This window comes from Vipera ursinii, assembly GCF_947247035.1.
Source record: "Vipera ursinii genome assembly, chromosome: 5".
Classification (NCBI taxonomy): domain Eukaryota; kingdom Metazoa; phylum Chordata; class Lepidosauria; order Squamata; family Viperidae; genus Vipera; species Vipera ursinii.
In genome coordinates, this window is record NC_139518.1 from 23,718,111 (window position 1) to 23,744,256 (window position 26,146).

Genomic DNA, 26,146 nt, shown 5'->3' on the forward strand with positions numbered 1-26,146 from the left:
ACAGACTTTACTGTATCATTCACATACAAATTTTAAAAACTTAATTTTTAATCTCTTCACCCTGTTACCTGCAAAGTAGCTCTGAGTTTCGTCTGTTGAGTAATTAATATATGGGAATTTGAGTGGTTCACCTTTATTTATGACTAGAAGAGGCAACCATGTATCCTCCAGATGTTTTGGGCTGCAACTCCCCTATCTTCCCTTGGGCCTGTCTGGTTGAGGTTCATTGATACAAAACGTAGCAGCTTGCTGTGCTTCAGGAAATAATTATCTTAAGCTTAGCAGCAGACACATTTATAATTGGTGCTATGCCAAACACAACAGGACAGGCTTTACTAAAACCCTCAACAACTGGATTCAGGTCTGTGGCGATTCTCTGTCCTCCAGGTTACGATTGTCCCAAAGGTGCTTTTTGAAAAGGCAACTGGGCTTTCTTTCTTTTCTTTTTTTTTCCTTGAAGACGTTTTGCTTCTCCTCTAAGAAGCTTCTTCAGTTCTGAAAAGCTGAAATCTTGCAGAAATGATGAAGCTTCTTGGACGGGAAGCGAAACGTCTTCAAGGAAAAAAAAGCAAAGCAAGTCCAGTTGCCTTTTCAAAAAGCGCCTTCGGGACAGCTGGATTCAGGGTCACGGGCAGGAGGGCTTGTCGTACTGCGGGAGGCCCTCCACCACCCAACGGCAGAAGAGACGCTTGATCTGCAGCTGCGTCTCCAAAAGGCCTTCGGGTGCTTTCGCAGGGAGGCAGCTCTTCCCAGCCTCCAGAAAGCGGCGCTGCTGTGGAGGGTGCCGCGCCAAGAGGAAGCGACTGGGCGGCAGGCGAGCAGCATGGCCGAGCAGCGGGGCGGAGAACCGCCGAATTATGTCGCGCGCCTTTCCGAGTGGGCGGACGCGCATCTCACCCTCGTCCGGGTACGCGCCGGGAATCGGTCTGGGGCGAAGCGGAGGGTTCGTCGTGCTTGGTTCGGCCTGTGCTGCGCCGCCTCCCGAGGACGGAAGCGGGGCTGCCAGAGCCACTTAGAGCGAAAATGGCAGTTAATTTAGAGTAGTGTCTTTGAAAGCTTTTTTTTTTTCGTTTCCAAAGAGAAGGCTGAAGCTTGTTGTAAGGGGCGGAGCTTTTGCGCTTTTCTTTCGTATCCTGTAGCCTTCGGCCTCGGCCTTAAAATTCCGTAAAGCGAGACATGTCGGAATGGCCGATAGTTCTGGGTCTAAATGACAACCGTTGTGGGCTCTTAGCACCTGGTTTGTCGCTCTGGGTCTTGTTTATACACGTTCTAGAGATAGAAGAAAACAGCTGTGTGTGTCTGTGGTTTTGAATGAACAGTTTAATTGCATAGAAGAAAACGTCCTGTGTCCCAAACCTCATATGAATAACGTAAATATAATTTCCATCTGGAAAATGTGTCTGGAGACGGCTTAAATGGAATAATTTATTTATTTATTTATTTATAAATTTATTTATAATGGCTCCTTTGTTGCATTATGTACCGTTTCAAAGATGTACAGATAGTTTATGATCTTGAAGGATCTTGTTAATCGATCAGAATTGTTTTATTATGTACTGTCATTTGCAGAAGGCCCAGCAATCATGGCCAATGGTAAAAAAATTACGGAGGTTGTAGTTGAAAAGTTCTGGGAGGCATCAGATTCGTAAACTGGATTCAAGGAAAGAAACTATGCATCTGCTGAGGCATTGCAACATTATATTTTTCAGACTATCTGAAATCTTAATGCAAGAACCTTGAACATTTATAGCAATATAAATTAGGTTTATTAAAAGGTCTCCAAATTCATTGCTGGAAAAAGTCTTTCTTTATAATAAAATAACAATATTATGGTGTGATTTATAGAATTTTTATCTTAGGTTGCAGAAGTTAGCTAGTTGGTGTACAAACATGAGGTAACAATAATGGCATTAACCAAGATGGGTTCAATTTCTGATGACTTCAGGGTCATAGTCCTGTAGTTTTCTTAGCAACGGTACAGGCAGTCCTCAACTTACAACTATTCATTTAGTGACTCTTTGAAGTTACAATGGCTTGAAAAAAGTGACTTATGACCAGTTGTTGCACTTATGACCATTGCAGCATCCCCATGGTCACATGATAAAAAATTCAGAAGCTTGCCATCTGGCTTGTATTTATGATGGTTGAAGCACCCCAGGATCACCCCAGGACACTTGCAAAGTTCTGAGCCAACTTCTGACAAAGTCAGTGAGGGAAGACAGATTTGCTTAATGACTGCCTGTTTCATTTAACTGCAGTGATTCACATAACAATCATGGCAAAAAAGGTTATAAAACCAAGTACAACTCACTTAATAAGCCTTGCTTAGCAACAGAAATTCTGGTCTGAATTTGGTCATAAGTCAAGGACTACTTGTATAGCAGTTTGTCATTATAATTTGGGTGATTTTTTTCAATTTCCTCATTTAATTTACAGTGTAGAGTTTCCATGCAAGTACTAAACTAGTCCAACCCTACTTAACTTTTTTGAGGTCAGCCAAGTTCAGTTAATTTAGAACATGAATTGGGTACCATAGTTGGAAACAGTATTAATTACAATACCGAGGGAAATACATTTCAAAGTTTGGAAGTGACACACAAAAGGTACTTTCTATTTGCTTGCAGCAAGCCTTTGCAAGTGACAGCATCTTCAAAAGGGCTTTTCTGCAAGTTATGTGATCCCTTGGAGAGTCAGACCTTAAGCCAGAGGACACAATCTGAATCCCCAAAATTGCAGACAACTCTTGAAAACCTTGTGTATGACCACTTACATCTCTAGGAGTGTTTTCAAATAGTGATTTTTAACAGTGAAATATTTGACAGAGGAGGAACTATATTACGGTAAGTTTAAATAAAATGAAATAAAATCAAATATAGTTTTTGCTGTGATATCATGCACTAATTTGCAGTTTCTACGTGCCATTCAGATGCCCATATATCTCTCATTCTGCAACAGTTGCATACCTCGTCCCACACAGTTTAAGGTTTTAAAGATTTCAAGCAATAATTTGAATGGACTCTATAAAGTGGAAACAAAACATAACACAAAGTGTACAACATGCTGCATATAGCTTACTAGTTGCATTTTGCACCGATTGAAGCTTTTGGGTAGCTCACAATATGTAATGTGGTGGTGTGTTATTATTTAAAACTAAAGTTCTTTGTTCAATCCTTAAAATATTCTAGAACAGCGATCGCTAACCTTTCTGGCACGAAGGTCTGGTTTAATGGAAGATAATTTTTCCACAGACAAGGGGGGGGGGATGTTTCACTCGCCTGTTCACAGTATCAGTATCAGTCTGTGGCCCAGAGATTGGGGACCCCTGTTCTAGAGCATGAAATGCAACGAAATGTATGTTATATGCACACTTAAAGCAGCAGACTCTTTTCTCAAGATTACACAGCAAGTAAAGAGGCATTTCCAAATTCAAAGCATCCTTTGCACATCAGATCTTAAGTACAGGTAGTCTTCAACTTACAACCACAATTGTGCCCAACATTTTTGTTGCTAAGCGAGACACTTAAGAGAATTTTGCTCCATTTTACGAGTTGCCAAGCATCCAAATGCAATTTTGATCATGTGATCATGGGGATGCTCCAAGGGTCATAAGTGTGAAAAACAGTCATAAGTTCTTTCAGCGCCTTTGTAACTTCAAACCATCTTTAAATGAACTCTTGTAAATCGGGGATCACCTGTTCTCCTCAGCTGAAATTCTTCATACTCTGTATTCTCTAGTTCCAAATTTGTAGAAACATTTTAATTTAATAAAGGATTATAATCATAAACCTACAAAGTTTGGAGATTTTGTGACTTAGTTTTTTAAAACTTAGATGCATTTGTGACTATTATTATATATTCCATTTTTAGGCAGCAATTTATATTGAAAATGCATATATAGTATTTTGTAGATTGTATTCATAAGACTGAGATAAAGAATATGCTTAGGTCTCATGCCATGAGATGGAAATACATGCTTTTGAAGTGTATGGTTTTTTCCCCCTAGAACATAAGTACTGGATTGGCATTAGCTGGAGTGATTGTACTTGCAAAGAGTATCAAATTGGTAAGTTACATTTTGAGCATAAAAGTATTTAACTTTAGGAAGCACATACTGTTGTCTCCAATAAACTGGAACAAAAAGTTAATAATGAGCATGCTGCTTGTTCATGTACAACTTGCAACCAAGTCTTGTTTTATTGCAGCCTGTTTCGTTTCAAATAAATACCAAAAAGTTTTATTAACTTATCATTAAATGAGAACTATCTGTTCTGACTTTTCAAAGCAAAATAGAAAGCAGATTTATATTGCTTTGAGTCTTGTTTACCTTTCCTTGGCAGGATTTTTAAACCTATCAGCTGCTATAATTTATAGGTCTTAAGGACCTCACTTTATTCATTTGGGCTGGGAGGTCATCTCCTGAAAGACTTTTCCAGAAGGTTGCTGACTGAAATAGGGCATGGAGGTTTTTCATTAATGTTCCCATTTGATGGGTTCTTCTAAGTAAGAAGCTTGCCAAAGTCTTTCACTAATGAATGTAAGAAAAGAACGAAAAGAAAGCCCTTAAATATTTGCAGAAGTTTATACTGGGTAATCACAACCTTAATGTATTGGTGCTGTACATATTGAACACTGAACTAAGCTTCTGTGTACTTGGGGGTCTTAATTTATAATAAAAAAATTCTTGCCATAAATATTCCCAAATTTTAATATTTTTTATTTTAAAATATGCTTGTGGTTTTAGACCTTGAAATGCCATACCTAGTACATTTCTTGGAAATATGTAGCTCAGTTTATTTACAGACCTTCACACATTACTTTCAAGGGCTTCTATGTTGGTGACAAGACCTTGTAAGAGGACAAGAGAGACAGTGTAAAAATAATTTAAATCCCAAGTTCATATAATAGGGGTAGCGGGATGTTATATGAATAGCATATCCCAAGGACTAGTCTGGGAGGAAATCCTAATTGCATAGCTACTCCTTTCTTCTTGTTCTTCTTTTAAAGTAGGGTTTCGACTGAATATATATGTAGAGGCAATCTAAGTTTAATGGTAAAGGTAAAGGTTCCCCCGCACATGCGTGCTAGTCGTTTCCGAGTCTAGGGGCCGGTGCTCATCTCAGTTTCAAAGCTGAAGAGCCAGCACTTGTCCGAGGACGTCTCTGTGGTCATGTGGCCAGCATGACTAGACGCCAAAGGCGCACAGAACGCTGTTACCTTCCCACCGTAGTGGTCCCTATTTTTCTACTTGCATTTTTACGTGCTTTCGAACTGCAAGGTTGGCAGAAGCTGGGACGAGTAACAGGCGCTCACTCTGTTACGCGGCACTTGGGATTCGACCCGCCAAACTGCTGACCTTCTGATCGACAAGCTCAGCATCCTAACCCACTGAGCCACCGCGTCCCTCTAATCTAAGTTTATTTCCCTATAAAGTATGAAAATATTCTATATTAAGTAAAATTTAGGGTGACGTTTTATAGGTTTTCTATAAAGCATGTTTTTGTTTGGGTATAAACTATTTTACCTCAGTGTTGATTTGGATAAAAAAATGCTTAAAGTATCTTTCATGAAACTATGGATGTTCAATCTTCATAGCACTTTATAGAGTGAGAATTAGTAATAAAAGGAGCTTTTTATAATACAATGGGTATATACTGAAATTTTTCACAAAGTTAAACTACTAATAATTTTGCACTTATTGTGTGTATTCAAATATATAAAATATATGTTGTATAATTACATATTTAATTTTATAAAGGAATAAATATATAATACATTGAGTGTTTTTATCCTGCCTTTATTTTCATAAATAACTCAGAGTGGGAACATACTTATTACATCTTCCTTCTTCTCAAAACAACAACCTTGTGAACTGAGTAGGGCTGAAAGTGATTGAGTGGCCCAAAATCACCCAGCCAAGTTTTCTTGCCTAGGGCAGAACTAGAATTCCCAGTCTCCTGGTTTCTAGCCTTCTGTGTGAACCACTAGACCAAATACAGGTAATCCTTGACTTATGACCACAATTGAGTCCAAAATTTATGTTGCTAAGTGAAACATTTGTTAAGTGAGTTTTGCCCCATTTTATGACTTTTCTTGCCACTGTTGTTAAGTGAATCATTAGTAACCCGGTTGCTAAGTGAAACTGGCTTTCCCATTGAATTTGCTTGTCAGAAGGTCACAAAAACTGATCACATGACCCCAGGACACTGCAACCATCATAAATATGAACCAGTTGCCCTGCATCTGAATTTCGATCATGTTACCATGGGGATGCTGCAACAGTCGTAAGTGTGAAAAACAGTCATAAATCATTTTTTTCAGTGCCGTTGTTTGGTCACTAAATGAACTGTTGTAAGTCGAGGACTACCTATACCTGTATTTATGTTCTTATAATATTCGTGTAAGCACTGCTTATATTCTTTTTTCTTATGAATAGACAGCCAAATTCACAAATGCTTTGGAAATACCTCCGGAATTTATAGAGAAGAATGTTAAACTACGTGGACAATTACGTCGAATAACTGAGCAAGGATTAGAAATTGAACATGTACCTATTACCCTCCCAATCATTTCTTCTCTACAGAAAAGATGTAAGTAAGATGGGTAACTTCATAGTGGCAAAGTTAAAGTTGTTAATAGGTTTGAATTTAAGGGATATTAAACATGACTGAGTGGCCACCATTAGAAAACTCATATGAAAAACATATGCAACATTTTACCGTGTACTTCTATGTTGATTAAAGTTCTGCAATATTCAGATTCAAAGTGGGCAAGAATGTTTTGGATGTGGCATAAGAATCCTCACTGCCTCTTAAAGGAACTCCATCTTTTCCCCAAGGTGGCACTTTCTCCCAGCCCTTTGGTGTTTAAGTTAAGGGGTGTTACATAATGGGGCAGTGGAAGCTCTAACTGTTCTTCAAAACACTAAAACCACTGATGGAGCGTTGGACTGGGAATGAAGATAGGCATGTTCATGTACTCTTTAGCCATGTGGATGACTTGAGTCAAATGAGACAAGGTCTTTCAGCCTGAAATCCCACAATGACTAGTGACTACCTCACTTAGCAACCGTTTGCACTTAGGATAGTGATGAAAAAGTAACTTTATGACCAGTGCTTATATTTACACTGGCAGGTCTGTAAAGCAAAGGAAAGCTGAAGGTCGTAAGCACAGTCGCAATTTCACTTAGTGACCACTTTGCTTAATGACCAAATTGCCGGTCCCAATTATTGTCAGTAAATGAGGACTACCTGTATGAAGGTAAAATGGAAGCATACTTTCTGGAGGAAAAACATGAGATAAAATTGCAAGAAAAATAATGTGTTTGCTTATTTTGCTAGGTTTTTACTCCGGAAGGAATTATTTAGGAAGTTTCTAACCTACCTTTACTCTAAAACTCAAGGTTTTAGAATCTTCTTTCATTTTATCCCCACAACAGTAGCCATGTGAGATTGATTGAACTGAGAGAATGCAACTGGTTCAAGCTCACATAGGGAATTCCCACGGCTCGTTCAGTCCTAGTCAAAACACACTACCCTGCTACACTACATCACAAAGCCTTGAATGCTATTGAAGTACCATATTGTATTGGGTAAGAAAATGGTTAAACAGAGACTATGGGTACTGTTAAAATCAAAAGCTGGAGACAGAGATTAAGGTTCAGACTGTTTTGAATGGAGTAGATTAAAGAGTATATTCATAATCTTGGAATACTCTGTCTTTTTTAGCTGTCACTGGAATTGGTGGCAGTGGCTGTTATGAAAAATGCCTTTGTACAATTATATGTGGCATGCCAACTACATCCCTTTACCAGACTCATCAGTTTTTGTAGTGATTATTTCATGCCTTGACTACATCCATGTTGACTACTGCAGTCTACTCCTATAGAAACTAAGGAAAATGACCTTGACAGAGACAGGCCGGATCTGCTATCAAAGCAACAAGGAAAAATATGATTTAAGTCCAAAACAAGTAGAAAGTCCAAAATAAGGGGCTTTACCTATGCCATTGGATTGTAAGAAGGAGGAAGAGGTACTGCACAAATAAACTTGCAAGATTCTGTTCTTATAGCCCCTCAACAAAGTATCTTTAATCTTCCTGTGCAGTTGATTCATGGTCTGGTCTACCTGAATTCAAGGTGGGACTACCTATAATCCCATGATGGGACAACCAACGAATTTTCCATGACATGGAAATGTGCAGCAGTTGTAGTTAGGTAAAATATATCAGATAGATTGTTAAATGGGGCGTATTATGTCTGCACTAACAATCTGTGCTATTTGCCAGATGTTTCCTGGAGACAGTTTAAAATCCTGGTATTGACTTTTGAAGGCTTAAACGGTTTAGAGTATGAATTTAAGAACTGCCCATTTTGTTACGCTTGTCAAGTTGTTAAGATTAGCAGGCAAGGTCCTTTTGAAGAAGCCTTCACTGTCAGAGGCTCAGATTTCTGGTGTCTGGGAAGGGAAAGTTGCATTTGCTTCTTGCTTTTTAAGTGTTTAGGAAATAGATAAAGATATGAAGTGGGGGCGGGGGAGGTTGCTAGACTTGTTAGACAGTGTTAATGTTTATTTTATTGTGAATTTAAAGTTCTGTTTTATTTTATGTTTTGTTAGCTGTGTCGAGTGCTCACCAGAGCTGAAGGGCAAGTTTTGAATCAAATAAAATCTCTTCAATATTTTCTTGCTTCAAGAAACAAAAACTTATTTTTATTCTGCATTTTTATACTAACAGCAATTGAAACGACATATACAAAATGTTTTTAAATGAATAAAAACTAATATTAAAAATACAAAGCCTATATCTTTCAGATCTGCTTTATAGATTACCTGAATCGATTTCAGTTTACATAAATGCACATTACTTTAACACTTTCTATACTCACTTAATGTCGTATCATTTGAAGTAGGTATTTATAATTCCTTTCAGTCATCATCAACACCACACTATGAATTCAAAGCTGGTATTGAAGCAGTTCTTTGTTATTTCTGTCATTCCAAGATTTAAAAAAGAAGAGAGCTATGCAAATTGTTCAGTGCATTAGTTGTTCCGTACATGGAATAGTCAATTTTGGGTTGTTGATTTCTAAAATAGGTTTTAGCTTTCTTCAGTCATAGAAAACATTAACAGCTCTAACAATAAGAACATTAACTTTGCCTGTAGAAACTTTCACTTAAATCTTGGAGAACAAAATTTTAGTTTACTTCCCCTTTAATTGCTTACATCAATGACCTAAACGAGGTGTTTTTTTTACTAATGTTGTAATAAAACAACAATGCATGTATATCATTTTAGGGCATTCAAATGGTTTGTTGCTTGTCAGGCTTGCTGGTGTGGACTTAACATCTGATGGTGTAATCTGGCTAAAAGAAGAAATGAAACCTTCACAAATGATTTGGTTCCAGCTTTTGGGCAGAAAAGAATCAGCACTTGATTGCTTTGTAATTGTAAATAAGGTAAGTAAATGTTCAGAGTGAATAGAAGAGCTTCCATGAGTGCAAACAATAAAGAGTGCTTAATATAAAATAATTTATGCTGAGATCATAAATTTTACTCCCAAGTAAAAACTTACAGCAAAGTCCTGCGTCAATTCTGGATTCAGAGATGCTGGGTAACTGTTAAGCAGAGCCTAGACAAACTATTTATTGTATTGGAGTTGGAGAGAGCACAGGTTGGTGTGTAGGGAGACTTTATTGCTTAGGAGTGCAGTTCCCTGGAATTCCCAACCAACATAGCCAAACGTTGCGAATCTAGAAATAGTAGCCCCAGTGCATCCAGAAGTAAAGGTAGTTTTCAACTTACAACCACAGTTGGGACCATAATCTCTGTTATTAAACATAAGTGTTTGTTAAGTGAGTCACATCCGATTTACAATCTTTTTTGCTATAGTTGTTAAGTGAATCACGTCAGTTATTAAATGAATCGTGCAGTCATTAAGCCAATCCAGCTTTCCTCACTGACTTAGCTTGTGGGAGGCCGGCTGGGAAGTTCACATGATCCCAGGATTCTTCAACTGTCTTGCTGGTTGCCAAGTGCCCAAATGTTGATCATGTGACCATTGGGATATTTTGAAGGTTGCAAGTGCAAGGACTGTTATAAGTCACTCTTCACTGCCGTGGTAACTTTGAATGGTTACTAAACAAATGGTTGTAAGTCAAGGATTCCTGTATTCAGGTTGGACGTGGATGGCATTACTTAAGAAAATTGATAGGGCTGCCCATGTCACTTGAGGAATTCAGCTTTAATGCTTGTTCCTTACTGGAATGGACACAGTATGTAATAATATGTTAATTATATGTCTTATGCAAAACTTTAATGTCTTTTTTGAACAGGGGAGATTTTCCAGTATTTGTCTAAATGAAGAGATCTTGCGACAGGGGCTTGGCAAGACAGTTTGTATTGAAGGGTTGGCTCATGAATCCCGGATATACTGGAAGCTTCACAAGAGGCTACTTCAAGCAGAAATGAAAGCTGTGAAAAAAAAGAAAGGAATCTGGAAAGAAGAGTCATCCATTGAAAAGCTCAAAGAACACATAAGCAATTATAAATTTATCCAAAAATTAAAGCAGTTTGCAACATGGTTGAGAATCCGGCTGTGAAAACAAGAAGCTCTTTTGCTTGGAGGACCCCCTAGATGGAGAAGGGAGCAGCATTATGTTAGTTCCTGTGAAAATGAAGTAACTCAGCTCTTAAGAAGATGAAAACATCCGATACCTATATCTTAAGAACATGTGCTTTATTCAATACACATAATTATTGTTAAAAGTTTTAATCTAAGCTTTTTCATACTGAAAAACCCTCTTTAGGCTACCTTACTATCTCAGAGGAAGAAAGCACAAAATATAATGTGAATATAAAGGAAATATGGAAATACCGCTGATGTATTTTACAAAGATTGCGTGAAACATCATGGCAAAAGGGGAAAAAAGCAAGGAATATTCTCCCCCTATTAAATTTTGTGCAAAATATTACTCAGCTTTTTCACGATAAGGCAGCCATAATGCTGTTGTCTGATCTTTGGCAACTTTATACGTGTGACTTATACGTGTTACTAGATGCTGAATTTGGCTTCGTTTGGGAGACTGCTTTCTAGCTTCATATGACAGCAGCATTATTTAATGCTCTTGAGACAATAGTCTGATTTAGGTTCATACTGGCACTGGTTGAAGATGATTAGCTGATAATTATGTAACTTAGCCCCATAAACATTGTGGGTTTTGTGCTGTCTGTCCTAGAGGTGGTTCTTAATGGATATCAAGATACTACCCCTATTCTATAAATATCAAAGTGTAGCAATTGCAGTTCTTGGTTGGCTGCTCCTATAACTATACCAAGTTTCTTTCAGAAAAAATAGAAATTATGCCAGCCAAAGTATCTTATCTGTACATGGTGTAAGCTCTCTGTGGTCTGTGTCCATGTGGCTTCATTCCTTTTTTCTGTTTGTTTCTGTTTACTTTGTGATGCTACATTGAAGAATTAAATGGAACTGCCTATATAATTGTTTATCAAAGAGAATAGCTAATTTCAGAGAGACCAATATGTTTAAGAGTCAGTATTACTGCTTATGTTTTATAGACCTAACATTTTAAGGGACGGAGAAGGAAGTGACATTGAAGTTATGGACTTGCGCTCAAGGCAAGTTTGCGTTGGTTTGAATGTAAAGATTAATTGACCTGATCATAAGATGTGAACACATGAATAGATTACTTTGGTGGAACATTATGTATTTGTGTTCTGAACCACTTATTTATGTGCTTAACTAGCCACTTGACAACATTTTGAATGATCTTGCCAATGTAGGTAATAAATATAGAGAATATAGCTACATTGAGAATTAAATCTTACAGAAATATTTGTTTCTTGCTGATCTGTATTGTCTTAAAATCAGTTCAATGCAAAGCAATATGTATTCCTTAAATATCAATATCTAAAAAACAGTTCTTTAGTTCCCCTAATATTTATTTTTTGTAACTTTATCTATTTACATAATAATTTAGATATAGGTAGAAAGACAACTCTGCCTGCATTCACACTCCCAAGTTAAATAAAGTAAAGGTAAAGGTAAAGGTTCCCCCGCACATGCGTGCTAGTCATTTCCGACTCTAGGGGCCGGTGCTCATCTCCGTTTCAAAGCTGAAGAGCCAGCGCTTGTCTGAGGACGTCTCCATGGTCATGTGGCCGGCATGACTAGACGCCAAAGGCGCACGGAACGCTGCTACCTTCCCACCGTACTTGCATTTTTACGTGCTTTCAAACTGCTAGGTTGGCAGATGCTGGGATGAGTAACAGGCACTCACTGTTATGCGGCACTAGGGATTCGACCCGCCAAACTGCTGACCTTCTGATCGACAAGCTCAGCGTCCTAACCCACTGAGCCACCGCGTCCCGTTCAAAAAAAGTAGGGTTAGCTAGTTTTGTATAAAAATAGACATTTGCGAGTTATGAACTGTTTGATAGTTTAATGCAGTATGTAAAGTTAGCTTGTGGCTTATTCAACGAACTTTGCTTAAGGAATATGTGCTCAATCAGTTTGCTCTAGTGGTTAAAGGCACCAAGCTAGAAAATGAGAGGTCGTGAGTTCTGGTCCTGTCTTAGGCATGAGAGCCAGTTAGGTGACATTTGGGGCCAGTCATTCTCCAGTCACTGAGACTAGAGAGAGTGACTATTTCGAGGTCACCCAGCTGGCTTTGTCCTTGGTGGAGCAGTGGGCTAATGCCTCCTTAAGTAACACCAGCTGCCTGCAATTATTGCAGGTTCACATCCCACCAGGCTCAAGGTTGACTCAGCCTTCCATCCTTCCGAGGTAGGTAAAATGAGGACCCAGATTGTTGGGGGCAATTAAGCTTGACTTTGTAATAATGCCGCTTGGGTGTGTGTGTGAAAGCCTTAATAAGCAGGCATATACATAGAATGAAGGCTACTGCTAAGCTTGTAAGCCGCCCTGAGTCTTCGGAGAAGGGCGGGATATAAATGGAATTAAAATAAAATAAAAATAAAAATAAATACAAAAAATAAAACTCACAATCTCCTGTTAACCACTATACCTGAGTGGCTTTCTTGGGTATAATGTGCCCAATGCATTTTGCATTGTCTTTAGCAGTGCTTTTTTTGTAAAAGAAAAAGTTGCCGGAACTCACACATGTCGTACAACCCGCTTTGCCTACCCTACAAGGTTTCATCCAAAAATGGTGCCGGAACTCCGTTCTGAGCGTTCTATGACAAAAAAGCCCAGGTCTTTAGGGATAAGGTTATTTTGATTCTTCTCATAATATGAGTTTAAAGTGTGTTATTCAGTTAAAAAAACACTTTTCAGATCTGAATGATGACTTAAAGAGATCTTATGAGTATTAAAATCCTGTCTTAAGAATGGAATTGGGTAATATGATCTGCAGATTTATTTTCCAGACCCATCACTCTATGAATTACTAGTGTAACGTCCACCACAAATTAAACCTTCCTAATAATTTTAAATGTAGCCCTGTTGTTCTACCTGATTTAAAGCATAGCTTTAAAAAAGTGCATTTTATATTGAAGAATGATACTAAATCCTGCTTTCTGTCTGTTTTTACCCTGGTCATTTCCTCCACCCTTCGTAATTCATTCAGTATAATTCCACTGGCTGGTATCATAGGCTGAAAAATAGGAAAATTGTTTCTGGGAGATAGAGGAGATTCATTTGGGCATGTTTGCTGTTATACTACAAATCTTTAGTAGAACAATAATGCTGTAAAAATTTAGTGGAGAATTGCTTTTCTCTCTCTCCATTTATGAAGGGTCCACCTCCCCACCCATGTCACTTCTAATTATCTTTGGGTATAGTCTTCAGCTGGGGCCCATAATACTTCGCTTTGAAACTGCAGTCTCTTCAGCCGAATTGAATAACATCAATGGGGTGTTTCTATGGTTTCAGCCAGGCCAAAACTGGACAGTGATGAAAAGGTGAAACTTAAGCTGGCTGCTCCTAGAGGTCACCATTTCCCCATTCCAGCCTCCCTTCCTTTAAGCTGTCTGCAAAGCCAATGCATCAGATTGACAATAATTCCTTTTTGCAACCCCCAGGATAAAGGAAAGAATGCTACTTCCAAAATTTTCACTCTTTCTTAGATGCGAGACTGTTTTGCATATATTAAACATAAGAGCTGATACGATCTGCTGGTTAAGAATTGCTCAGACCTGACTGCAACTGTGAACTTCCTACTGCTGTAGCCTTAGGCACACATAGTGACTATGCTCATTAGGCTAACACTTAATTGGCTTGTTTAGTTTCAGTTTGCCTTGGTTGGTGTGTCATATGAACCAGTCGTGAGTGGTAAATCATAATCTATGACTTAGCAGTATTACATACAAAGTTAAAGATGGTTCATTCAGTAACCATAGTTAAATCATGGTTTAGAGTGATTGGGAATAGAAGTAGAGACTTTGCAGCCATAAGACCCAATTAAAATACAAATACAAACAATTTTCTAAGAAATACAGAGAGTGACATGGTGATATCCCTAGAAGAGTCATGGCTAATAATTTTGTCCAATACTTTCTGTGATTCAGGATGTGGGATTAAGTCAAAGTCAATATGTTAGTCTAGTATAGTCTTAAAGCCACTGTTGAATAAAAATAATAATAATAATGCACACTGACCATCTGTGATTTGCCACCAAATTGCATCATGTAATTTTGGAAAACTCCAGGGATCACAAAAATGGGATTGGGGCTTTGCGGTTTATGGTTTCTTTCCTGAAAGACAAATTAAACCCTCCTAGACTCCCTGGAACATCTTCTAGAGAAAATATGTCTAGCTTTGCCTTCTCTGTGGATTTAGATAAACCACTTAAGATTGCCTTATGGCAGTGTTTCTCAACCTTAGCAACTTGCTAGAGAATTCTGCGAGTTGAAGTTGGTGAGGTTAAGAAGCATAACCTTATGGCGTTGCAAATTAGAATCATTAGTAAAAGGTTGTTTCCAACATAACACGGGGAAATACTTTGAATAATAGGAATACCCCATATAAACTGAATAGAGGTATTTTCTCTTAATTTGCCATGTGAAATAAATTTATAGAGCAATTGACAAGAGCAGGGTGAAGTAATTCTTTTCTAGCTGCAGTTGTGTTTTGTTTTAAAAGAGAACGCTTTTACTCTTTGCTAGAGAGATCCCACGCATGTAAAGCAGCAGTTACATGAACAATACACTCCAAACTTTCTTGTTTCTTTCTTATTGGAGGAGAATTTGAAATAGGTGAATGAAAGCAGCTTAGTTCTCCCAGCAGACTTTGAACCAGCAAACAATAGAGGCAGGTTGAATTGGACAGAGGCAAGAATAATCTGGAATTCCTGGTGCTGGATTATACCAATCCTGGGCTTCTTAAAATGAAAGTAGAAAACAATGGTACTGCAGCATTTTAAAAATGCTTATGGAAATAGGAATTTTTCCCAAAATGAATATAATACTTTAGTGACATTTTCATAAGCTGGGTCCAAAGATTTCACATTTAATTTAGTGATGAGGTAGCCCAAGTGTGCATTGTAAAGGGTTCATTTTGCAGTCTTTTCTTCTCCTTGATGTCCTGCACTTTAATTAGTTAGTTAGTTATTTAAAATAATTATAAGCCTCTCTTCTCATAATTTGCACAATGGGCAATCAATAACAATAAACATACAGTACAAAACCAAGAACAATTCAACAAAACTAAAGACATACTCAGGGCTGGCAATCAACATATATACAAATACATTTACCGCAGAATGGACTCATCTGCGTTTCGGTCCAGAGTCCTGGAGAAAAGCCACGTTCTTGTGATTCCACAGAAGACCAATAGTGTAAAAGGGAAACAGAAGGATTTCATTTCAGGATGGGTAGACAAATAGACTGCAAAGAAATGGAGGCTGTATAGTAAATGTTTTACCCTTCTGTTCAATCGTGTTCTCTGAGATTGCTTGGAGACGTTCCTGCAGTTTTCTTGGCAGGGTTTTCCAGAAGTGCTTTGCCATTGTCTCCTTCCTAGAGCTGAGAAAAAGTGGCCCAAGGTCACCCAGCTGGCTTTGTGCCTAAGGTGGGATTGGAACTCACAGTCTTCCAGTTTCTAGCCAATGCATTAACCACTGCACTTACTGGTTCTCTATACCAATTATATCAATACCTTTATCTGTTTTACAATATAAAAGATTCAGAAACACCAACAAAGGCACTCTCAGAGGGAATGAAATAGGAAAACAAGATTTCTTGGAGAAGAGAACTTGCCAGAAACTGGAAGAAAAATTTAAACTCAGTATTACCATTTAAACTTAACAGTGTAATAGCAAACAAAACAAGAGCCAAGTTAAAGATATTCTGTGTGTATTGGGTAGACATTGCTTGCTTTTTTTGTCTTTGGTTTATTTACCCCGTGTTGTTCAACATGACATTCATGGTGATTGCACGTCTTATTCTTACAACTGAATGAGACAACTGGAGTAATTGGTTTGAATTGCACAACAGTGTAAGTTATAGTTTGTTTATGGTTTATCAACTAAGCCTCAACTACTGAGTTCATAGAGTTCATTAACCCATAATTTAAAATGTTTAAACCACAATCAATGAATTCATAGGACACATTCAGCCAAACCAAACAAGCTTTGGGATGACAGTGAGTTAACTGAATACAATCATTTATTGGCTCGATGTCATCCAAAGAGTTTTATCCCTAAATGAAGTTTTGAAGCTGTCTAATTAGAGCTATTTCCTGTCTACCATTGATCCACTACATCAAATTGATTGGTTCTGAAGAAGGCTGATTTTGGTCTGCAAGTATATAGTAAAGCAAAAACTACCAATCCGTAAGATTAAGGGAGTTCCAGAAAATGGAATGGGCTAGCAGCATTATAAAGAATTGTTAAATTGTATCATTTACATCCAAGGTCAATGTGTTTCTGATGTTATACTAGCTGAGACAGGACTAAAACTCAGTTTCCTGTTTTCTAGCTTGGTTTCTTAACCACTAGAACAAACTGCCTCATAATTATATAAGAATGCCAAATAATTATACATTCATGTGAAATAATTTCTAAAGATGCCTTAAAGCAATTCATGTTAACATGGCTGCAACATACTCATTAGCAAAAAGCAGAAGTAAAGTTATTGATGTCGCATAGCCTTTTATCTCTCATTTCTCCCATATATTTTTCTTAACTGAAGTTAGTGGCCCAGTTAACTGGACAGCTAGTGTAGTGTAGTATAGTGGTTAAAGGTGCTGGGCTAGGAAAACCTAGGTTCTATTCCCCTTAGGAATGACAGCCAGCTGGATCTTGGGCCAGTTACTTCTTCTCAGCCCAAATAAGCATCAAACTGCACAACTGGCTGGCTGAAATACGAAAACAAATAAAATTAGTCCACCATGTACTGATACCTTTGCTGTATGAATTAAGCAAGTGCAGTGCAAAACAGGTGGATTTTGCAGTTGTGGGGGCAAACCCTAAGAAAAGCAATAATAGTTTCCCAATAAAGAGTAATTAGGAAAACCCAAAGAGTTTTTACCTCCCACAATAAATGCTTTTTTATTAAATGCTACCTTTCAAGATATCCCAATATTTTCATTGTGTAGTCTGTTATAAAAAATATTGTCATTGTTGTCAGCCATTCACTTGGGTCCGACCTCTGGCCACTCTGTGGATCTGCACTCTCCATGCCCTTTGGCCTCACATGCCTCCTTCAGGTCTGCCATGGTCATCCTGGTGTCATCCACTTTAGTGTCCAGCCAGTGGGTAATGAAAAACATATTGGGGAAGAAGAAAAAAGATGTAATAATGAAGTCACATAGACCAGTTTTCTTCTCCATATGCATGAATTTTTTATAACGTTTTACCTGATGAAGAGATTTAAAGATCTCAAAAACCCGGGTGTTTTTGGTTATTTGGTGTAGCAAGGGTGTTCATCTGGGGAATTTTTCTTAGGGCCAGTGCAACCTCAGCTGTTCATTAGAAAGTTATTTATTTATTGTAGTTTATTTCCATGCTGCCCATTTCCAAAGGCTTGGGTAGCTAACTATTACACAATAAAAAATAACATCCACAAGAACTCCATAAGTACGCATAAAAATAACAAGCTTACAAGATATATTGAGCAAAAAAAATACAGCAGTTGTATGTTTGCAAAACCCACATTCAGTCATTAGATGCTCTCCTTTCATGTTAAATAAAGGACCTTCCTAGGTCCTATTTAATCCTCTCAGTTCCTAAAGTCTATGATTCATGGAGCTGACTGAGCCTCTGCAGGGAGAGAATTCTAAAGTGTGGGGAAAAGCCAAAAATCCCATTTTCAGTGTTCCGTCAGATGACAATCTAGGAAAGATGAGACATGAAGGAAATTGGCTCTACTAAATCTGATTAAATGGGTAGATGAATACAGAAAGAGGTGGTCTTCAGTCAACAGAGACATCCAGACTACATGCAGATGAGATGTAATGATCTTATGATAAGCATGGTGGCATGACACTCAGTTATGATTAAAAGTCTCAGAATTTATGGAGTTAAGTTATACAGTACTTGTGTTTTCACAACTTACTGAACCATGACTACATACACAAGGTTGTGAGACACAGCTAGGCTAAACTCAGGTTAATAAATCTGTATCTTAAGTAGGTGTGCAGATAAAGCTACTCTGCTTTTGGGCTGGTTCAGCTGATTGTGTGACCCCAACCCTAAAATAGGTAATAATACACAAATGAATTTCCCCGAGTGCGTATCTTTTACGGTTGACTGTGTCACTGTGAGAAAGCAGCTTTAAAATATTTATGAATTTCCAGGTTTGACGGGAGGGATTGGGGCTTTTAATCAGATTTGAGCCCAAACTCGCAAAATCGAGCGATTTAATCCCCAGCATTTTGCAGGAGCCATTCCGGACTCCAAAAACGCACTCCGGGTTTTTTTTCCCTCTCCTCGGCGCAGTTGGGGGTGGCTCGCTGTGTGTTTGAATGAGAAAGCAGGTTGTGGCGGCAGCTGAAAGAGCTGGCTGGGGGCGGCTGGAGACTTTGCTGCCCGGTGTGCGAAAGTCTTCAAAAACCCACTTCAGGTTCAGCAGGAGGAGGAAAAAGAGAGAGAAGAGAAGAAAAAGAAAAGAAAAGAAAAGAAAAGGCGCCAGGAAAGAAGGAAGCAAGAAACCTGGAAAGGTGGGTCTGTAAAGAGCAGCGGGGCTGCTTATTGGACTTATCGGATAATTAGGAAAGGTGCAAGGGAACTTCAGCAAAGCTTTCCCCAACCGGGCGCCCTCCGGATACGTTGGGGGTTTCCTAATCCCCCCTCCCCTCCCCAATGCCTGGGAAGTAGGAGAGCGGGACTCCGGTACATTTGGAGGGCTTAGGGAAAATGGTTTCGGAGGAGAGCCGGGTGGTCGCGGCATCTAGGAGCGAAGAGCAGGTCATCCTTTGTGTTCCTGGAAACCTTGTAGGCGAATCCCCCCGAACGGGTTGAAGGCTCTGGCGCAAGTCGCCGCGCCGAGGGTGCCACCTTGCGAAAAGTGGCCCATCCCCGGGCGGCTCACCTGCACGCGTCCCGTTGGGAGGGCGAGGAAGTCGGCTTAAACTTCTGGAGCGCCTCTCCTCTTACCAGTTGCGTTTGCGCCCCTAACCCCGTGATGAGCCACCCTCGGCGCTTGCGGTTGCGGAGAAAATCCTCTTGCTTCCCAGGGAGACTCGATCCCCCTCACGCTCCGGCCTCGCACCCTTAAATAAACAAGGCTTCCCTACTTGTGTTCCAGAGGGTCGTTCTTCCTTTACTCTCCGGCCCGATGCGCGGTCCCTGGGAAGTATTGGAAGTTCTCTTGAGGCCACCTAGACCGGCTCCCGAGGAAGAAGGTGGCCTTGGATTGCGGTCTGCAAAGTCGTGGAAAGTGTTGGAGGGCTTGCCTTTCCAGCTGCGAGGTGGGCCTGGGAGTGCTTTTCTTGACCATTTCTCTTATCCTTTCAGAAGAGACAAAAGGCCGGGGAGGGGGCCCGGAAGAAAAGGGAGGGATTGTGGAGGCTGCTTATTATCTTCCATCTGTTTACTGAGATCTCCTAGTCCAGGGGTCGGCAACCTCGGCTCTTTTATGACTCGTGGACTTCAACTCCCAGAATTCCTGAGCCAGCTATGCTGGCTCAGGAATTCTGGGAGTTGAAGTCCACGAGTCATAAAAGAGCCGAGGTTGCCGACCCCTGTCCTAGTCACTAAGTAGCCTCATGTGGATTCACTCCCCTCAGAAAAGCAGCCTCCATTGGTCAATCATTCCCTTTCCTGTCTCCCCAAACTTAATGGTGGTGGTGGGTGGGAGAAGAAAGGTGACTGAGAGCTCCCTTTGTTGTGTTGAGTAAATCAGCCTCTGCAGGGACATTGGCTGCATCAGGTGGCAGGCAAGAGTAGCTGGTGTGTTTTTAGCTGGATTAAAAATTAGGCACAGAATTCTCTATAGATGCCTCTTTCTCATTGGCTTGATTTTTACCGTTTGTTTAAAGTTTTGGATCTTACTGGGTTTTTTTTTAAATTTGGTTAGCCCCTTTTAGTGCTTGCTTGAGCTAAAGGGAGGGGCCTTGTGTTTGAACTCATAAATAAAATAATGCACGGGTTTTTGAGCGCTCAAGGAATTTTATCAGGCAGGATGAAGGCCTTATGAAATGGGAATCACCTATATTCAGAAGTGGTTGATAATTTATATTAGCTTGATTCAGTTATTAAAAGCTAACTTTTGGAATAGTGGATCCTGAGTTGAACTCCAATGTGAGAGACTGAATTTAAATTCCCCTTTCTGACACTGTATCGTTAATGACTGGAAAAACAGAGCTTTCACCACGGGTTGTACTATAAAGTAGAAATAAAAAGCTTTCTCATGGTGTAACTGATAAAAATTCATATTGTAAAACACCAAGGACATTTAAAAGAAATAAAGATGATATTTAATGTAGTATTAAGCTTATTTACTCAGAAATTAAGTCCATTGATTTTAAGGGAATTAGTTTCAAGTGTCTGGTAATGTATCCAGAACTTTGATGAATTGAAAGCTTTGTGTAACTAATATTATTAAATACTTAAAAACATTTAAGGTGATATCATGATCTTAAAGGCAGCTTTGGTGTAATGAAAAACTTAATGGTGTAAATATAAACCATAGATCTCTACACAAGTTATATAATTGCACATGTACAGGTCCACATTAATTTCACTGGGATGCAGGAATATAATGTCTACTTTGCATGTCTTAGATTCAAGTTGGTGTCTGGTCCAGCTTAAATCTGTCTGAAGATATAGAAGATTCCGTGTTTCTCCAAAAATGCAGTATTGCTAAGATAGGGCACACCCTCACTATAGTAATTCATATACTTATGATTAGACTACTGCAATGCACTTTATATGGGGCTGTCCTTGAGGAGGACTGAAAAGTTACAGTTGGTTCAAAATGCAGTGACCTGACAACTGACAGAAGAGGGTAGATTTGGCAACATCATGCTTACCTTAAGGTAGCTGTACTGGCTACATTTAAACTCCCAACTCTAGTTCAGGATGCTGGCTTTAACTTTTACTTCTATTACTTGCAGAATTATCTCTCCCAACCAGGACCATCCTGCCTTGTGCATTCATCCTGAAATAGGTTGAATGTACAAGGCAGGATGTGAAGTTAAAATAGTGGGTGTCTGTAAACTCTTCTTTTTTTGTGGCAGCTCCCATGATATGAAATGCCTTGTCACCTGAGGGAAGCAGAGCAGCAAAAACCATCTTATACCAATGGGCTTTGGGTACAGACTTTGGACTTGAACTACACATGCAAGTTGCATTTTGTGAATTATATTTATGTAAACTGCCCTGAATTATGGTATTGCAATTGATTATGCGCCACCAAGTTGTTTTCGACTCCTAGTAACTACATAGATAGTCATCACAGTAGTTAGCAGACCACACAGATAGTATTGCAATGGATAGATACCTAAATAGCTTCTGGATAGAAAAGAGACATGTACAGCATGTGTATTGTGGCTTATCAGATATGTGTACCAAAATAGGAATGTATATTTTATATGGGGTGTATTTGCTTCCTCCTGTATAGGAAATTGATCATATGCAAAATAGGTGAGTGCAACTCTACATAAGCTTATTTCCTTGGAAGTAAAGCTATCACAGTTCAGTTTGGTTGCTGTTTAGATGCACATAAGATTATAACTTATGTGCATCTAAGCAAGTGTTTAATTTTTTTTACAGTATTGAATATTTTTTAAAAAATGAGCCCTTAAATTTCAGGAATCTTTTTACAAAGACAACTTATTCTAAATGGGCATAAGAACTGTTGCTGAATTAAATGGGTGTTTGGGATAAACATACTGAAAAAGTAATAGGGTCATTACTAGAAGCTCTTTCTCTACTATCTTATCTCTGACAGTATATGACAAAAGATGGTATGCAAGTGGGGCTGACAATTTTCAGTCTGTTCTGTTTAGATATTAGATGACATATCTAAACATATCCAAACAATGCCAGCAGTGGTAGATGCGATTAAGTGCTCTTGTCCCAAAGGTAACTCAGAGTCTTCTGGGATGTATGGATGTCACTTCCAAGTTCTTATCTCCTGCAACATGCCTTATATGTGTTAAATAGATGGATTGTTGTACAGGGCAGGCAGAGTAAAGGGTTAATCTCTTCCGAGTTGGTTGATTGCTTTTCCTCTTCACCTCCTGTCTTACTACTTTACCATTTAAAACACTGGCAAACTGACAGAGGCTCCGGGAATCTGCTGGAAAGCCCTGTTTCCTTGTCCTTTTCAAAACAGCCTCCCTGCTCACTGTATTTGTTGATTAACAGCATTATGTTTGGTCCCTGTCAATACAGTTAATGTCCAGGGTCAATCGTTTTTATAGTTCTGGGGAACTTAGCCTAGCTTTGTCTTTCAAGCAGCCAGGCGTGTGCGCTTATCAAACCAGAGAACATTTGTTGGTCTCGCACCAATTTTCACTAATCAACATAGCCTCCTCTTCATGGGCATTTGGTGCTGGTAAGCGATTTCTTGGCTGTGAAAATGGACAGCATTTTTGATTGTGTGAGCAACTGTGGACACCATAAGGCAGTTTTGGCCTGAACACATGGCGTTCCAGTTAACTCATTATTTCCCCTCCACTGCACTGTGTCACTTCATCAGCAACATTTTATTAACCTTTGGGATGACATTTTGTAAGGTTTGTTCCATGCAGTTTCTAACACTGCTAAGAACTGTTTTTGTACTTTGTATCAATTTCCTTATTTTGAAATGGATTTTATGTCTTCTGAATTGATCCTAGTCATAATCTCCTAATTTCCCAGAACAATAGGATTATGTAGGCTCCTAGAAATAAACCTGTTAGGATTGGAACCAAGTTTCTAGTCATGTTTGTTTAGAGTTATAGAGTTAAGAATGCTTAACTGCTTACCTATTTAGGAATGAATTCATTGAGACTTACTTCCAAGTAAGGCTTTCATCCTTTAAAGCCATTTGAAACAAAAGCCCAAATCCACTGATGGCTGATACCTTTATTATAATGGACCAAAATGCTAAAAAAGAAGGTATAAATTTTTGAATTCTGCAGTTTTTTTCATCAGATTAGGTGAGGACATATTTTATTTAAATCAAATTGGCTTAAATTGCTAGTCTGTATTTTGTTATCTAAATCACAGTGTATGTATTATCCAGAGGATTTTGTAAATCCTAGCATGCTTGGTTTTTTTAATAGAATCTGAACATATGTTCTTTAGTTTTCAACAAGAGGTGTAGTTTTTATTTTCAAAAGCTGCCCATAAGATAAAGCAATAATTTAGTAAGATTTTTTTCCAGTGCACTTCTGATAAAAGGTGTGATGAAATGATGGTCCTAGAATACATTGAAATTATTAATAGCTGTATCAGCCCCTGGATCAGTATTCACTGTGGATACTTGGATAATATTTTTGCCATGATGTGTCTGGAAACAACTATTGCCATCTTTAAATGGTCTCCCATTACTTTAGAACGGGGTGTCAAACTCAATTTCATTGAGGGCCGCATCAGCATTGCGGTTGCCCTCAGGAGGCCGGATGGGTATGGCCAGGGTGGGCGTGGCCTACTGGGTGGGCGTGGCTAAAGTGTGTATGGCCTACTGGGTGGGCATGGCCAGCTCTACACTGTTCGCATCAAGGGTGCCTATGGGGGCCCGGGCAGGAGTGGGACAGATCTGAGGGTCTCTGGCAGGAGGAGGGTCTCTGGGCCACGGTCAAGGCAGTGGGGGCCATTCCCTCACTGTTTCCAGGATGGCTTCGCGGGCCACATGAAACCACTTCACGGGCCGGATCCGGCCCCCGGGCCTTGTGTTTGACATGTCTGCTTTAGAATTTCCTTACATTTAATTTCTGTAACCTGTATACTTTTGCAGTGATCTTTACTGTCTCAGATATTAACTGATTTATCGTTTCCATATTGGCAAGTACAGATAGTTAGAAAATACATTCATGATCTTTGAACCACACATTTTGCAAAACATTTTACAAAAGAAAAAAGAATGCAACATCTGATACAATTAAAAAAAACAAAATTGAATTTTATCCATTCTGGGCTACCTACTGAAGAGGGTGAAAAGGCAAGAGTTTGGTGAAGAAGCAGGCTTTTTTTAAAGGCCAGGTGTTGTGGTCATGAGGTCACTGACCTTTAAAAAGCTTTCTGCTTCTTTCCCATTCCCTCCCTTCTGTGTCCCATCATGTGTGATGGGCGTGATAATGTGAAAACTTTCACACACTTTGGTGACATTTGGATTGGTCCTGATAAAGTTTTTGTCCAACAGTGAATTAGGAGCCTTTTTGTCTTAAATTTTGTACAGTAACATCACCATGAGTAGCATCAGACTCAAAGAACTAACTTGCTATAAGTCTTGAAGTAAAAAACCATCCTTAGAATATTTATAAAATTTGCTTTTCAGTGATGGTGAGGAATCATGGTCATTGTCAAAATAAGTTTGGTAGGAGAAGGAATGTGAACATATTGAAAGTACTGACTAATACAAAAATTGCGATAGTGCACACATAGACATACACATTGTATTAACTAATACACTGTACAGTTACTTTCTTTGTGAATTAATTTAGAATACCCTCCTTTTAATGCAAAAGTTTACTTTCCCATGCAAGCAAGAAATACTGTATGCAAGAACTGTGCTTAGAAGCTCCAGCTTATCCTAGGAGTTGAGTTTGAATCCAAAATGTTAAAAGCAATCTCCTCTATGAATTTAAAGAAGAATAATTCTTCCTACATTGTTTTTCAGGAGCAAAATTATTTTTTGCAGTCAACATTAAAGAAGAATATGGTGCAACATCTCCTAAACATTAGAAAAAATATTTCTGACATTGAAGGACATTTCTATTCCCTCCACATACGTATTTTTTGGAACTGGCACAAATATGCAAGATTTACTACACAAATATGACCACAGTTGAGCTCAGTATTTCTGTTGCTAAGTAAGACAGTTTGCTCCGTATTATGACCTTTCTTACCACAATTGGTAAGTGAATCACTGTAGTTGTTAAATTAGTAACAAGGTTAAGTGAATCTGGCTTTCCCATTGATTTGGCTTGACAGAAGGTCACAAAAGGTGACCTCGGGACACATGCCAGTTGCCAAGCAGCCGAATTTTGATCATGTGACCATGGGGATGCTACAGTGGTCGTAAGTGTGAAAAACGGTCATAAGTCATTTTTTTCAGGGTCATTGTAACTTTTAATGGTCACCAAACATGGTTGTTAGTCAAGGACTACCTGTATTAAGAATAGTTACTAAGTTTGTGAAGTTGCCTAAGAATCAGAGTAAATGCTTTGGTTCTTTCACCCTGAGACTTGTGTTCCAAATTGAGTGTAGTTTACAGGGATCATGTTTGGAAATGTCTGTGAGATGGGAAGTGCGTTATCTCTGTTAACTTATAATCTTTAAATGGGCTTCTGGGACCCCCACCTCTAAAAACTTTAGAATCTTAATAATTCAGCAAGACTAAGACGTTTCACCCTAGTTAACATATATGCCTTCATCAACTTTATGAAATTCTATTGGGTACAGTGCTTTCTTTCTTCTATAGAATAGCCTTATTTGTTATGGTGTTTTGCCTTTGAAATTTATACATTGCTCAGATGTATATAAGAGGCAGTCAACTGCCCTTATTAGATATTTGTCCTATT

The 26,146-nt window shown here is 38.9% G+C and overlaps 2 protein-coding genes across 3 annotated transcripts in view; both read left to right on the forward strand.

Moving 5' to 3' along the window:
- The first annotated feature begins 784 nt into the window (after positions 1 to 784).
- Positions 785 to 11,919, forward strand: LOC310641721 (protein C3orf33). 2 transcript variants are annotated; one of them, XM_083364960.1, is made up of 5 exons: positions 785 to 907; positions 4,004 to 4,063; positions 6,434 to 6,587; positions 9,292 to 9,452; positions 10,329 to 11,919. In XM_083364960.1, exons 1-5 carry the CDS (start codon positions 824 to 826, stop codon positions 10,593 to 10,595), a joined length of 726 nt encoding a protein of 241 aa, XP_083221086.1. In that variant the 5' UTR covers positions 785 to 823; the 3' UTR covers positions 10,596 to 11,919. The 2 variants fall into 2 exon arrangements, with proteins under 2 accessions (XP_083221086.1, XP_083221087.1); XM_083364961.1 differs by lacking the exon at positions 4,004 to 4,063 and having other exon boundaries at positions 790 to 907.
- A 6,781-nt stretch (positions 11,920 to 18,700) lies between these two features.
- The window catches only part of PLCH1 (phospholipase C eta 1), a gene marked incomplete at its 3' end in the record, with an annotated part of 135,681 nt that continues 128,235 nt past the window's right edge, over positions 18,701 to 26,146 (forward strand). The window contains exon 1 of the mRNA XM_083364962.1: positions 18,701 to 19,132. The remainder of the gene's footprint in view (positions 19,133 to 26,146) is intronic.